Source organism: Talpa occidentalis, unplaced genomic scaffold (genome assembly GCF_014898055.3).
Source record: "Talpa occidentalis isolate TD23 unplaced genomic scaffold, MPIMG_talOcc4v2.1 talOcc4.16, whole genome shotgun sequence".
Classification (NCBI taxonomy): Eukaryota; Metazoa; Chordata; class Mammalia; order Eulipotyphla; family Talpidae; genus Talpa; species Talpa occidentalis.
In genome coordinates this window covers 78,515,187-78,529,655 of record NW_023601653.1, presented here as the reverse complement: position 1 = coordinate 78,529,655, position 14,469 = coordinate 78,515,187, and the positions used below count along the sequence as shown (strand labels likewise).

At 54.2% G+C, this 14,469-nt stretch overlaps 1 protein-coding gene across 1 annotated transcript; it reads left to right on the top strand.

Annotated features, from left to right (window-relative positions):
- Positions 1 to 8,320: 8,320 nt before the first annotated feature.
- LOC119247949 (keratin, type II microfibrillar, component 7C) lies at positions 8,321 to 14,469 on the top strand. Its single transcript, XM_037514784.1, has 9 exons — positions 8,321 to 8,704; positions 10,198 to 10,406; positions 11,384 to 11,444; positions 11,571 to 11,666; positions 12,265 to 12,429; positions 12,571 to 12,696; positions 13,023 to 13,243; positions 13,908 to 13,920; positions 14,404 to 14,469. The coding sequence occupies exons 1-9, from the start codon at positions 8,321 to 8,323 to the stop codon at positions 14,467 to 14,469; spliced, it is 1,341 nt and encodes a 446-aa protein (XP_037370681.1).

Sequence of the window (14,469 nt, the reverse complement as noted above, 5' to 3'; positions counted from 1 at the left end):
GTGGCATCGTCTGCACACAACCGTTGTGGGTAGGCTGCCGATGACGGGGCTGCTGGGCGCATGTCCCCGAGTCCCTGCTGGCTCTCACTGGTTCTGTCTCCCTACCTGGATCCTGTTCTTCATCATCAATGATTTCTGCATTGTTGGCATCACCACCTCTGCCATCAACGTGGGGCTGATGGTGCTCAGAAACCCTCAGGCAAGACTAAGGGCCTCTGAGCCCTCACCCCAAGCCAGGCGGGCCTCATCTGCTGTGCTTTGGCACAGGAGCTTAGTCCCAGGGCCTCCTGTGGGTCTCAGAAGACTTTCCATCCCTCCCCCACCGTCCTCCCACACACGGCAGTGGGCCAAATACACCAGGCTTGTTCTTTCACCCTAGGGCCTCCGACGCTGACCCCAAGAACTGGCCTTCCGGGCGCTGCCATTGCCCAAGGAGGAAAGTAATAAATTAAAGCTCGCTAGGCAGATGGCAGTCAGATAGCTGGGCTCTTCCTAAGCGTGACACAACTTTCCCTTGGATTTCACTGCGGAGGTTTCCTACCGCAGGCTAGAGCCCTGCTTCTGAGATGCTTTCAAGCTGGTGAAACCTACTAAGATGGGCAGAGAACAGAGAGCTCAGTGAGACGAAGAGCCTGGCACCAGGACGATACGGGGCGGAGTCCGTTACAGCCCGGCTCCTGGGAGGCAGAAGCAGGGCTCCCGGGACACGGGGCCGCCAGAAGGACGTGGCACCCACAGGGTAAGAAGGAAGAGTAACGGGGGATCAATTTAGAGTTCCTTGCCTCTGGCAGGGGAGGAGACATGGACTCCATCTGGCTTTTAGCGTGAAGTAGCTTCTAGAACACAGTGAGGCAGAGGTACAGTAAACCAGGATGTTCGCGGTGTATCGAATGAGGAATGGGAGATTTGGTGGGTTTCTCCTGGGGCCCCAGAATTACAGCCAGTCCCAAAGCTGAGCCCAAAAGGGACTCTAATGTCCCCCCAAGTTCTGAGAGAGCCACACATTGGGCCAGTCACCACCCTTACAGTCACAGGCCGTAAAGGCAGCTGGGAAGGCAGCGAGAAGGAGGGGCCACAGAAGGCAGGTGCTAAAAGTGGCAAAGCGGCACCAGTGCTGGGGACCTCACAAGAATCAACCCTCAAAAAACAGACTCAGGGCCACCCCCTAACTTCAGAGGCTGCTGTGGAGACTGCTGCCCCCACGATCTGTCATCTGGGTAGGTCCTGCTTGATAATCCTGACTCAACATATGTGGCAAATCTTTAAAAATTAAAAAAAAAAAAAAGGCTCCTGTGCTGTCTGTCATGGAACAGCGAGCCAGGCCAGGGGGTGGCGCAGGGGTGGTTTGAACAGAGCTTTAAAATAAAATTCTGCAATAAATCAAGCGTGGTAGCGAAGTGTGGAATCCAGCCTAGATTGTTCCAGCTACGATGGCTGTAATGAGCCACCTGAAACTCAGCAGCTTTCACAACCAACACATGATTTACTGATGAACCTGTCGTCTGGCAGAGACACGTCAGTTCCGTCCTAGCTGCTTCTTCGCATCCAGGTAGCACCCGGGATGTGCAGTGTCCAGACTAGCGGCCATCCCCTCTCTGCTTCTGGAGGGACACGTGGGTCAAGACAACACCCAGAGGATGTCGAGGGGACCCCAGCCCGAAGAGCCAGCCCTGTGAGGAGTCCTGTGAGGAGCAGCTTTGGAGTCTGTCATGGCGATGGGGAAGGGTGGAGACACGTGAGTCAGCTGTGCCTACAAGAGCTGGGGGAGGCGCGCGGGGGGAGTGGCGGATGCCGGGAGGTGACCCAAAAGGCCGAGGACAACCGGTGGGCTGAGTGGCAGGCTCGGCTTTGCGCGCTACATCACGGCCATTTCCAAGACCGCCTAAGCTGGCGCATGAGACAGAGAGGCAGCTGGTGGGGCATGAAACCCTCCCGAGTTCCCCAACCGCAGCGCTTCAGAGGCTGGCCAGAGAAGAGGGAATTTTACAAACAGGAAGAAAGCTTGGCCCAGAAACATTCATAATTACCCCTTTCCTGTCTCTTCCAGGAGCTCATCCAGTTACATCACACCCCCATGATGTACAATTCATTTCAGGGATCCAAAACCTGAACTCTGTGACTCAGAGAAGTCTTTGTGGGGGTGTGACTCACCGCTCTGCTTCAGAAGTGCCGAGAAAAGATGCCCCTGGACAGCCAAGCTATTCCCACTAGGGGGCACCCTCGCCTGGCTGCAGAACGCACCCAATGCAAACATGGAAGAAATTTTTCTGCCTCCAGGAAGCCTTCCTAGGTTGATCAACACAAAGTGTGGCTTCCCTGGCTCCTCTTTGCCTGGATTTTTCACTCTCCCAGCAGCTTTCCTCCATGTCCTCAGCCAGTGTACCCCCCTGGGTAGCCACCATCCCCACATGTCAACTTCCTAACAGATCTTGGATCCACACCAGTCTGTCCACCCCTGGTCCATCCTATGCCTTGTCAGTTTTAATTCCCTAAAAAGCCACTGCCAAGGAACATCTACCCAGATACCAAAGGCTCAGCCAAAGACAGCTGAAGACTGGTCCCACCTGAAAACTGGTCCCAACTAAACTCCCAAATTCATCTCCTAAGTTCTTAGCACTTCCTCTATTTTACTTCTGATAATTCTTTCAGACCTCCTGAGAAGTTGAGTCCATCACACTCTCCAGCTCTTGGCACAGTGTCCTCATCAGCCACCAGAAGTCCCCTCTGTTCATTCATCTGTCCTCTTCATTTCTTAGCTCTCCTCTCACTCTCCTCCCCAAAGACACCAGCCGTGAGGAGTGTGATGTTGTTCCCAAATAGGCATCATCACTATAAAGTAAGTAGCATTGCTTTCAGCATGCGTGAGTTTTATTTACATAAATGGTAAGATTTTGACCTTTTATTTTTAACTCAACACCACACTGCCTAAAGCAACTCTGTTGCTTTGAGCTTCTGCATTCTGTTCCATAATTTGCATTTATAATTTTTACCTACCTCTGTCCGATCTATGGTCATCTAGGTTGCCTCCAACTTCCTTCTGCCACAAATAATGCCGTGATGGATCGTCCTGCCCGGGCATGAGAGCGCTGCCCTCAGGTGTGAGGCTGAATCTCTCTGAGCAGTGGGGTCGCGGGGGCATTGAGTTTGCACATGCCAGAAGTCACCGCCTGATGGCGCGCTGCTTTCCAGAAGGCAAGTCGTGACATCAAATACCAAAGGCGAGCTACACCTGCCCAAGCTCCCACCCCCAGTTCACAAAGGCTCCTACCCTCTCACCTTTCCCCCCGGCAGTTGGTAGCACCCCTTTTCTTACCCTGCCCATTCCAGTGGTAGAAATCCACCCCTTGTTCTGATCTGCATCTTTGAAGAACCGATGAGTCAGCTTCTGTTCATGTACTTGTTAGTTGTTGGTCTTCCCTCTGAGGAGTTACCTGCGCAGAATTTGCCTCTCTTTATATAGGGGTCCCCACCTTTTACTTGCTGTTCGCAGGAACTCCTTATATACTATGGATATTAAGCTTTTCCTAGTCTATCAACAGTCTGTTAACTTCTTTCTCTGTATTCTTTCTTGGAATTCTTAATTTTGATATTTTTGTTTTGACTTTTAAGCTTTCAGCCCACCCCTATGACACAAGGATACCCTCTCACATATTCGTTGGCTTGCTTTACAGTTTTATTTTCGTCTTCAGATCTGAGATCTCTCATGATATATGATATAGTCTGGACTCCAGCTCCACACACACACACACACACACACACACACCCATGGTGAATCTGTTTTTACCAATCTCACCCACTGAATAAATGGCCCTGTGCTGGCAGCCCTGACATCAAATACCAAGTTCTCTGTTGTGTTCCAGGGGCCGATCTACCTGGTCCTGCACAAACACTATCCTTTTTTCCTTCTGTGACTCACTAGTCCTCAGACCCTCTTTTTGCTTCCCTTTTTCACCTGTGACTTTACTTGAAATTGACTTGAGTCTTTCATATAAACTTAGATTGATTTTACCAAGTCCCTCAAAAGAAAACCAGCTAGAATTTTTATTGCATTTGCATGAAATCTATAAATTAATTTAGAAAGAATTTATTTCTTTAGAATATAATTCCATTCATCAGACTTTCTTGCATGTCTTTTTCATAAGAGTCTAGCATTGTTTCCCATAAAGATCTTGTGAATAAGTTATATCATAAAACTTCATTGGTTTCACAACTCTTAGAAGTGGTATATTTTTTCTATTTATTTTTCTAATTGGTTGTCACTGATCTAGAAAAACATTTGGCTGTCTGCAAGCTCACCTCATGACTAGCACTCAGCTCATTCTGTAATTTCTATAGTTTATCTGTTGACTATGGTGGGTTTCTTATACAGCTGATCCCATTGCCTGAAATTTTTCTCTTCTCTCCTAATCTTACACATATTTCTCAAAGCATGCCTTAGAGACAAGAGTCCTGGTCTTGCTCCTGACCTTCACTAGAATGTGTCCGAGTTCCTCCTGTGGGTTCGATGCCCTCTAAGCTCCACCAGTGGGCATCCACCGCCTTTTGAACATTCCTTTGTTTTTCTGCCATTCTCTGCCGGAACTGCCTCCCAAGCCCATCCCATCCTTCAAAGCTGCTCTCAAGTCTGACTCAGCAAGCCTCCTTGATTGCTCCAACTCACAGAGAGCGTCAATCAATTGACAATCAATCACGAACCACCTCAAAAAACAACTCTATCAACTATCCATTTAATTCATGCAGAGTTACAAACCTACCCACCTTAGCAGTCAGCTCTTTCAGAGCAAAGCCTGTGTATTAAACATCTCTTCCTCACCTGTAATACCTACTACCTGTTTAATAACCAGTCGAGAGTGTGGGCAGGTGCCACGTTTTACCAGCCCCAGCACATAGGCCACGGTATGTTGTGAGTTCAAGGTCAGAAGGCAAAGCCAAAGGCATCCAGGTTCTCTAACAAAGGCAAGCAAAGGCCCTGGGGTTCTCCACCCAGGTAGGAGGTGGACGCAGAGTCAACCTTCCCTGCTTGCACATACACTACCTCATGTCAACTTCACGGAGGCCCAGGAGGCCAGTAGTCAGCTCTCCTTTTATAGATGAAGGAAGAAGATGCAGAAAGATTAACTAACTTGACACACGGCCAGTGAGGCGCGGAAATGCAAGTAGCATCCATGCTCCAGGCCCCAGGCCTGGCGCTGAGCACAGCAGCCCCCACACGGACACATCACGGCCACAGCCAGACAGCACATCCTGACCCCGGACAGCCTCCTGGACCCGGCAATTTCACTTCCAGGATGTATTTTGAGGAAATTAGTGGAGAGGCACAAGAAGGTATATTTGGGACTACTCTTCCAAAAGAGTTATCATAAATCCATGAATGTGTAGTGGACCCACAGACCCTGGCAAGAAGAAATGACAAGAGTCCAAGCACCAGTGGGCCAGAAGCCAGGCAAACAGGCAGGGGCCTCCGGGGAGACACAGAATAATGATGGAGACCAGATCGATGGGGAGGGAGCAGCAGTCAGGACCAGGACGAGGGGCAGGTGACTGTTCTGGGGAGCAGGACAAGTCAGCCCCCAGGCCCACTTGGGCCAGCTGCCTGAGGGGAGGCCACAAGGCACAGGCAAAAGTCTTGGGACTGCCTGGAGCCTTTGGAACCACTGCTAGGGCGAGAGCCGAGAGCCGAGAGCCGTGCGGCCCGGAGCCCGGGGGTAGGAGGAGGCTGCCAGGTGGCTGCCACTGTCCCTTTGTCAGCTTCCTGTTTTCAAGGGGCTTACCCTCTGTAATTCTCTTTGTTCTGAGCCATTTACTAATAGCAGCTCTAATTAAGGCTTTCTGGGGTGACATGATTGCCTTGTAAAGCTGCGGGCTGTTTTCTGTTCAAGCAAGATGGCATCTCACAGCCCATCACACCAGCCCTTTGCAAGGCTCTGCGCACTGCAGCTAACCCAGTCTGGTCACCTTTTAGTGGGGGGATGGGGGGACACCTCCCGCCACCAGACACACCCTTAATCCTCCCAACAGCCAGGCAAGGCATTCCCTTCATGATTTACAGGTAAGGAGACTGGGGAAACATCACTATCCAAGGTCTCTAAGCTGGTAGTGCAGAACTGGGCTTCAGATCACACACTTTCATCTCCGGAGTCCACATTTCCAGCGTCTTCAATCAGGACAGGGACCCGGGCACACCCGTGGCTCCCTCAACCCCAGGAGATGGATGTGTCTCCATAGAGACCCCGGTGAAGGGGCCAACTGGACACCGGGTCCATGGTTGAGTCGGGCAGGTACAGGGCAAGGATGGAAATGCTGCATGGAGGACCTGCCTGGCATCATCCCTCAACATCCTAATAGAAAAGCCACCTCACATGAGCTCTGGATATGCACTCAGAACCTTCCAGGTGCTCCCCAGTTCTGATGTACATTGAGATGAGAGAAAAGACAGACCTGGCAGCCGTCTGGCCCAGCAAATATTAGCATGAAACTACCAACCAAACACACCTCCTGAGAAGTGCTCTCAGAATCCCATCGGCTGCCCAGCTGGAGCCAGTCTCCCCAGCCCCATGCCCTTGTCTCCTTGTAACTACTGCCCAGCAGCCCCTCAGCCACGGTCCAGGGGGACCCTCAGAGCTCCCAGCCCAGACACGGAGTCTGTGGGAATCTGTTCCTAAGGCCCAAGAGCTCCTCTCTGTCACAATCCATGACAGATCTCCATCACCTGCCTCCCCGAAAAAGAGGGAATGTAACTGCCCTGCACGCCCTGCGAGGGGACAGGGAGGGCAAAAGGTAAGGCCAGCTGGAAGGCGTGGAGGGCTATTCTTAGCCTTGACTGGGTCAGCGCTGGGCTATGACTGGTCAGGAAACAGGTCCATTAGTGGAGTCATCCTTAGACACAAAGGCAGTCAGGAGACTTGGGCTTGGAAGGGTTTATAGACTCAGTTTTCAGGTTAGAGCAATCCCCTGGCTCAGCCGCACAGCCCATCTACCAAAAGCATCATTGCTCCAAGCCCAGGAGATGAGGGGCAAAGTCAGAGGGCTTGGCTCAGGGCCAGCCACAGCACCCCCACCTGCTCTCACCCTGGGGGTCCTCTAAGGGGAGGAAGTGACGCCATCCCAGAAGCCTTGTGATCGCCCCCATCTCAAGAACCTTCCATGTGTCCTGGTGGGTGTGCGCACACCAATATTTCTTATTCAACTTCCCTGCTAGGAACCCCCAGGGCTCCCATACCCACACATCAGACCCCTACTCCTCAGCCTGGGCCTCCCAGGGCCTTCCCATTACCTGTGGCTTCTGCCCCTGCCTCCTGGCCAAATGCTGGCCCCTCCTTGTCCATGCCACCCTCTCAGATACCTCAGTCATCTGCTGGATCCCCAGAACCTAGAAAGTACCAGGGTATGGCTGGTACTCGATAAGTGTTTGCTGGATGATTGAGAGAATAAATGATTCCATATACCCTCATCTCTAAATCAGAGCTAGGTGCATTTCTCATCTCCTCCGAATCCATTCACAGGCAATCCTCCTTAAAGCCACTTCCAAGAAGCCTTCCTTTAATCCTTGTACCTTTGGGCTGGTCCACACTCCCACTCCTGCCCCCGGTCCACTAGTAATGATGCCCAAGACTCTGAAAAATGGCCCTAGTTCTGTCCTGAGCTCTTCGACTCAATTTCTCCCATGTCCCCGCTGGTATCCCACAACTTCTGCATCCCCAGGAATACCCACAGTACAGGAAACGTGTCCCTCCCGAGTTATACCACCCTCCACCCTATGTCTGCTGGGCTCTCGGATTGACATGCTTCAGAGATGAGAGGAAGGCAAAGAAGCCAAGAATAAAAGGATTTGGGGGACACAGTCTTCCTTGGAGCAGATCAGACACTGCATCCCAAGGCCAGGCCATAGGTCCAGGGCAGGCTGTGTGCATTCCAGAACAGGAATCCGAGAACAGGCTCCACCCTGGTCACTGCACCCATCCTTTGCACCAGAGCACAGAGTCCAGCTGAGGCCTCCAGGGGGCTTCTCCCTTCTCCATTTGCCGCAGCAATGGGAGGGGGAGAGGTGATAGCCTAGGAAGCCTGTAAAGGGCTTTGAAGATGAAACAGGCCTGTGGCCAGTGATTGTTGACACAACTACACTGAAGAGGCAAGCCGGGTTGGCTCTTAAGAGGCCAGAGTGATGCCAAGCCAATAAAATGCAGCTATTGTCTCTTTGCTGCCCCTTTTAACACCAGCTACCCTGGTGCATAAAAGGGCCTGCAAAAGCTCAGGGAGCACAGGCCTTTGGCTCCATTCTCTGCCAGCTTCTCCACTGTTCGGATACCACCCTACGTCCAGCATGACTTGTGGCTTCAGCTCCATGGGATGTGGATTTGGCGCCAGAGCCTTCAGCTGCGCCTCCGCCTGTGGGCCCCGGCCCGGCCGCTGCTGCATCAGTGCCGCCCCTTACCGCGGCATCTCCTGCTACCGCGGCCTCACCGGGGGCTTCGGCAGCCGCAGCGTCTGCGGGGGTTTCAGGGCCGGCTCCTGCGGCAGCAGCTTCGGATACCGCTCTGGCGGCGTGTGCGGACCCAGCCCACCCTGCATCACCACCGTGTCTGTCAACGAGAGCCTGCTCACCCCCCTCAACCTGGAGATCGACCCCAACGCGCAGGGTGTGAAGCATGAGGAGAAGGAGCAGATCAAGTGCCTCAACAGCAGGTTTGCTGCCTTCATCGACAAGGTGAGTGTCCTTGATCACACCCTTCCTGAACCCCACGTGTTCAGGACTCTGGGCACTGAGCAGGGAGTCAGAGGCAAGTCATTGCCTATTTAGAGCTCCCGGTCCAAGCCAAGGCAGCCATGCCTGTGGGACACAGACAAGGACAAGAATGGGATCAGGAGAGGAAGAAGACAAAATGAAAACATAGAAACAAAACGAGGGGTAGAATCTTTAGCACTGAGCAATAACATCGCCTCGTGAGCAAAAGAGTGGGTGTTATGTGGATGCTCAACACCTCTGAAGCCAAATAACCTTTTATACATCCAGGACGTATTCCCTATGCCAGGGGCAGGGTTAGTGGGTGAGCTGCTAGCGATTGCCAGGAGGAACCTCAGGGATCACGAAGAGTTGTTTATATACGAAGTGGTTACTTGTCTGCTGTGCTAGGGCAGAGAGCTTTGTCCAAGGGGTGAGCAGCACTGCCCCCCACCCCGGCCTTACTGAGAGGCAGGACGAGGCTGAGACCACCTGCAACTGTCAGAGTCCACTAGAGGCTGCAGTTACAGTCTCCGTGGGGCCATCGCGTGGTGGTTCAGGAGCCTGGGAGAGCCAGCCTTGAAAGAAGTCACACTGGGTGACACTGCCCACCGGGAGGGACCCAAAAAACCAGAGACTCCCAACAGCATGAGTGACCAAGGACAGCATAAGAAAGGACTTACCAAGGGTGGCAAGTTAGTTGACAAAGGATGTCAGTGCAGGAGTGAGCCGACCCCGTGGCGGGCAGAGAGATGTGAAAACCCCTGGGCTTCATAGTCTGCAAGTATTAAAGAGAGAGGAGCGCCCCCCACAGGCAGGCAGCAGAGCCAGAGTTCTTCCTCCGCCCCTTGAGACCTCAGGCCGCAGGCGACCCCCCGGCCTTGGATTCTGCATCTGTCACACAAGGGCTTGGAAATCAGAGCATCTCTGCACTCCTGTCCCAGGGAGCTATTCTCTCAATTGCGTTGTTGTTATAGGGTTTCGATAATTGGCACCTGCTTTATTTTTCAACTTTTACAACCTGCCTTTCTGAAAAGGTTGGCCTGTGCTCTCTTGGGTGCTAACAAGCACACCCACCCCGGCGCAGCGGCTCTTCTGCGTGCAGGCGCCTTTCATGCCAGGGCTTGTTAAACCTTCAGAGGGAGGTGCGCGCTCACCTCCATACTCTACAGAGGGATCAGTGCTGAGTCCAAGGGCACATTGCAAACAAGTGGCAGTAGAGTCTGGACTCGGCGTGGTTTAGCACTTTCCATGACACTTAATAAATAAGTCACCCTAGAATAAATCGAGGTTAGCGCTCAGGGAGGACCTACAGCGGGAGCTGACTCAGCCCTGGTGTGGCCAGGAGGGAGACGACATAACCCCATAGGGAACACTTTGGGTCGGAGAGGTGGGTCCTGTGGGTCCTGGGGTGGAGACCTCCCTCTTGCCCTTGACCCTTCAAGAAGGGATGCTCAGGCTCTGCCTCTGGGCTGCAGGTGCGCTTCCTGGAGCAGCAGAACAAGCTGCTGGAGACCAAGTGGCAGTTCTACCAGAACCGCCAGTGCTGCGAGAGCAACCTGGAGCCCCTGTTCAACGGCTACATCGAGACCCTGAGGCGGGAGGCCGAGTGCGTGGAGGCCGACAGCGGGCGCCTGGCCGCCGAGCTCAACCACGTGCAGGAGGTGCTGGAGGGCTACCGGAAGAAGTGAGTACAGGAAGGAGCTGGCTCAGGAGAGGTCTTAAAGGAAGTTTCCAGCACTGGGGAGTGTCTGGGCCTGTGCAGGTCTCTGAGTAAAGACAGGGAAGCAACTGCACCCCTGCCCTTCTCCAAAGGACCCCAGGGGATCTGGCTGCCCCAGGGGATCTCACCTTGCCCTCCTCCTCCTCAGGGGGATGATGGTGTATCCCTGTCTCTATCTACCAGACCCTTTTGTTAGGACCCCAGAAAAACCATTCTTGGTCCCCTCGAGTCTAGCCATCAAAGCCCTGGACATTGTTCCTAAGTTGATTCCTTCACTCAGCTACCAGGTGCCAGTCAGACACAAGTCTGGGTGCTAACAATCCAGAGACAAGTGCATTCTGGGCATAGAGTCTGCTGGGAGGCAGGCGCCATCCTCACAGATGGGCCTCCGGTTACCAAGTGTGACGCCTGATAGACAGGAGCACACCAGCTATTGGAAAGGAATCTTCCAGCTCCCTCAGTAACACTCTCAGCCATGGGCCCCACACCCCCAGCCTGGCCTCACAGAGCGGGAAGAGTGGTGGGCTCGTTGCCTCTTGACTGAGCCCAGGAGGGAACTGGGAGGATCCTAATACCTGTAGCAAGTCAAAGTCCAAGGGAAAGGAAAAGACAGGCCTGGGGAGAGAAACAGGGCCTAGGATTGCACTCTGCAATCCTAGACACACACACACACACACACACACACACACACACACGCACCTTCCAGATTCTGCCTTTCTCCTACTCCCAAAAAAGCTCAGAGGTAAGTAGAATGGCCACTTCCGTTCTCCAGCGTATCCCAGCAGGCCTGGGCTGGCAGCTTGATTTCTTTCTAGTCTTGCCCCATTTCAGAGGCAGGGGGTGAGCAAAGGGAGGTCTCCAAGCCAGGCTTGTCTGCTTGCATGCATCATTGCCCAATTAAGAGCTGCTCACTGGGGTCCTGTTCTCCCCGCCCCTCTCAGGTATGAAGAAGAAGTTGCCCTTCGGGCCACAGCAGAGAATGAGTTCGTGGCTCTAAAGAAGGTGAGTGTCTGAAGCCAAGCCTCCTCCCCACCCCCCGAGTCCCCGTCCTCTCTGCCCGTCACACTGCAGCAAACCCTCCCTGCACCCTGAGGGTAACTGGCCTCGCGGCCCTTTAAACCCACACAGGAGGTGGACTGCGCCTACCTGCGCAAGTCGGACCTGGAGGCCAACGTGGAGGCCCTGACCCAGGAGATCGACTTCCTGCGGCGAGAGTATGAGGAGGTGAGAGGGTCTCCGCCATGGCGCACCCCTGAATTCCTGCCCAGACCCCTTGACCATGACTGAGGCTTCTGACGCAGACAGGAGACACGGAAACCCAGGCTCAAGGCTGGAGGGCTGGGAGGGCCAAAGAGAAGAAGAGAGAGAGAGAAATGATGAGCCAAAAAGGGACCAGGCGAGCAAGGCAGGAGAGGGAGACCTCCAGGGTGGGCGCCTCAGGAAGCCACGCCACAGGCCGCAAGGCAGAGGGTGGCCACAAACCTGTTTCCCATGGCTTACATTTTCTCTGGCAGCCAATGTGCTTGGTCTAGGAGAATGAGAAGCACAAGGTCCAGGCCCCTAAGGTGCATCTGCGGGATGCTGGCTGGAGGGGCAGCCTGGTGCAAGTCCACTCCCAGGAGCGAGCATTTGAGATGTGGTTACATTTTCCTCTAAAAAGCAGATCTTATCTATACAGAAAGCTGTACAATTTCATCAGAGGATTTTTCTGCTCCAAACATGAGACTTTGGTTCATGTGAGCCAGAGATTACAGGCATTGGCAGTGAAGGGTAAGGAAACGTCGGTGAAACTTGGTTGTTCTGCCACTTCCCCCGCCCACAGGAGATCCGCGTTCTCCACGCCCACATCTCAGACACCTCGGTGGTCGTCAAGATGGACAACAGCCGGGACCTGAACATGGACTGCGTCATCGCCGAGATCAAGGCTCAGTACGACGACATCGCCAGCCGCAGCCGGGCCGAGGCCGAGAGCTGGTACCGCAGCAAGGTGGGCACCAGGGCCCCCCAACCCCGCAGGAGGGTCTCTGGAGGGCGCCCGCCTCCAGCTAGGGAGATGGGAGGCAGGTGGGCAAGCTGTGGGGCTCACAGGGGTAACGTGCCCTGAGCCTCCCTGCCTCTGCCCCCCCAGTGCGAGGAGATGAAGGCCACGGTGATCCGCCACGGCGAGACCCTGCGCCGCACCAAGGAGGAGATCAACGAGCTGAACCGCATGATCCAGAGGCTGACGGCCGAGGTGGAGAACGCCAAGTGCCAGGTACCGGCGAGCCCACCCTGGGTGCAGGAAGAGGCTAGGGTCAGCTTGCAGCAGAGGGATTCTGGAAAAGTCTTCCAAGAGATTCAGTTAAGTGCAGTCTCACAGGTGACAGAAGAGTGAAGAAGCCTGCTGTGACTTTCCTGATTCAGTGGGCATAGGGGGTGTGTGTGTGTGTGTGTGTGTGTGTGTGTGTGTGTGTGTGTGTTGGAGGAAGTGAGGTAGGATGGTAGCAAGCTAACTGGAGAAATAACCTCCAGGATAGAAGTGACTAGGATCTCAGGAAACTAAACTCACTTGCTCCTTCCATAATCCCCCCTTCTCCCTAGAACTCCAAGCTGGAGGCTGCCGTGACCCAGTCTGAGCAGCAGGGCGAGGCCGCCCTCAGCGATGCCCGCTGCAAGCTGGCAGGCCTGGAGGAGGCCCTGCAGAAGGCCAAGCAGGACATGGCCTGCCTGCTCAAGGAGTACCAGGAGGTGATGAACTCCAAGCTGGGCCTGGACATCGAGATCGCCACCTACAGGCGCCTGCTGGAGGGCGAGGAGCAGAGGTGAGGCCCAGCCCAGCTGCCCTGAGAGCTCTACATGCACACACCTCAGATTCCTCCCCATTCCAGTCTCAGTCCCAAGACCTGGCCCCACGCTACACACGAGGGCTTTTGGAGCCTAGTTCTCAGAGAACTGGAACTTGGACATAACATACAGAGAAAAATCAAAGCCAATGCCACTTTGATGTCTAGAATGCCAGAGAGTCTGGGGCCTTGCTAGGATTAGATCCTAGGCACCCTTCTCAGTTTAAAACATCCTCATTATTGCATCCTCAACTCTTCCAAGATCCACTCCCTGCATGGCTTCTTGGAGGTCACTCAGCCCTCGGGTAGAGATGCAGGCCAGGCTCCGACCCTGGCCTCTTGTCATTGCCCAAGGGGACCTTCCCCTTCCTGGTATGCCGGGTGTGGTTGTTCAGGCTGTGGACTACACAAGGACAACCAACTGAAGGGCAAGTGAGAGCTGAAATCCAGCGCATATTCTGTTTGCCAGAGAGTGCCCTGGCTCTGCTGCAACTGCAGGAAGGCACTTTTCTTAAGTTGCACAAAGACAAAGCACACAGGCCAGAAACGCCTCTGAGACAGCCCATCCCAGCACCCGGGGGAAATCCGAAGCGCTCATTCTGACCTCTTTCCTCTTCCCCTCTCTCGCCGTTTCCCCACTCAGGCTGTGTGAAGGCGTTGGATCCGTGAATGTCTGTAAGTATCTTAAACCCTGAGAAAGAAAAGCTTAGACTGAGCAACAAGACAGGACGGTATAGAGACCTGGGGGGGAGGGTTGCAGTAATTCCCTCAGGACTGGGAGTAGGTGGGGCTGTAGCAGGAGACACTGTAGGAAGAACCTCCAGACCACTTGAACCGGGCTGAGGAGGGGGAAATGATTAATGTCACTGCAGGAAGGGGCCTCAGCTGTCGCTCAGTCCACGCCACCCGGTGTTGGTGAGGAAACAGAGACCGGAGAGGGGGAGGAACTGGCCCAAAGTCAGAAAGCAGCAGAGCCAGCGTTGCAGGCTCCCAGGCTACGGTGCTCCCACGGCGGCAGACTGGTCTCAAGTCCCTCTGCCTCCTTCCCTAGCGGGCTGGACAGAGCAGAGAGGCCAAAGGAAGGTGGTAGGACGGGGCGCCCACCAGCCAGACCTCCTGACCCTTCCCTGTCCCCCCAGGTGTCAGCAGCTCCCGGGGCGGCGTGGTCTGCGGGGACCTGTGCGTGTCTGGCTCCCGGCCGGTGA

Excerpts from the sequence above, each read along its gene's own strand:
- LOC119247949 (XM_037514784.1), top strand. The coding sequence starts at position 8,321 with ATGACTTGTGGCTTCAGCTCCATGGGATGTGGATTTGGCGCCAGAGCC. Across the intron at positions 11,445-11,570 it reads AGTTCGTGGCTCTAAAGAAG|GAGGTGGACTGCGCCTACCT; the intron begins GTGAGTGTCTGA and ends AAACCCACACAG. Across the intron at positions 12,697-13,022 it reads TGGAGAACGCCAAGTGCCAG|AACTCCAAGCTGGAGGCTGC; the intron begins GTACCGGCGAGC and ends CCTTCTCCCTAG.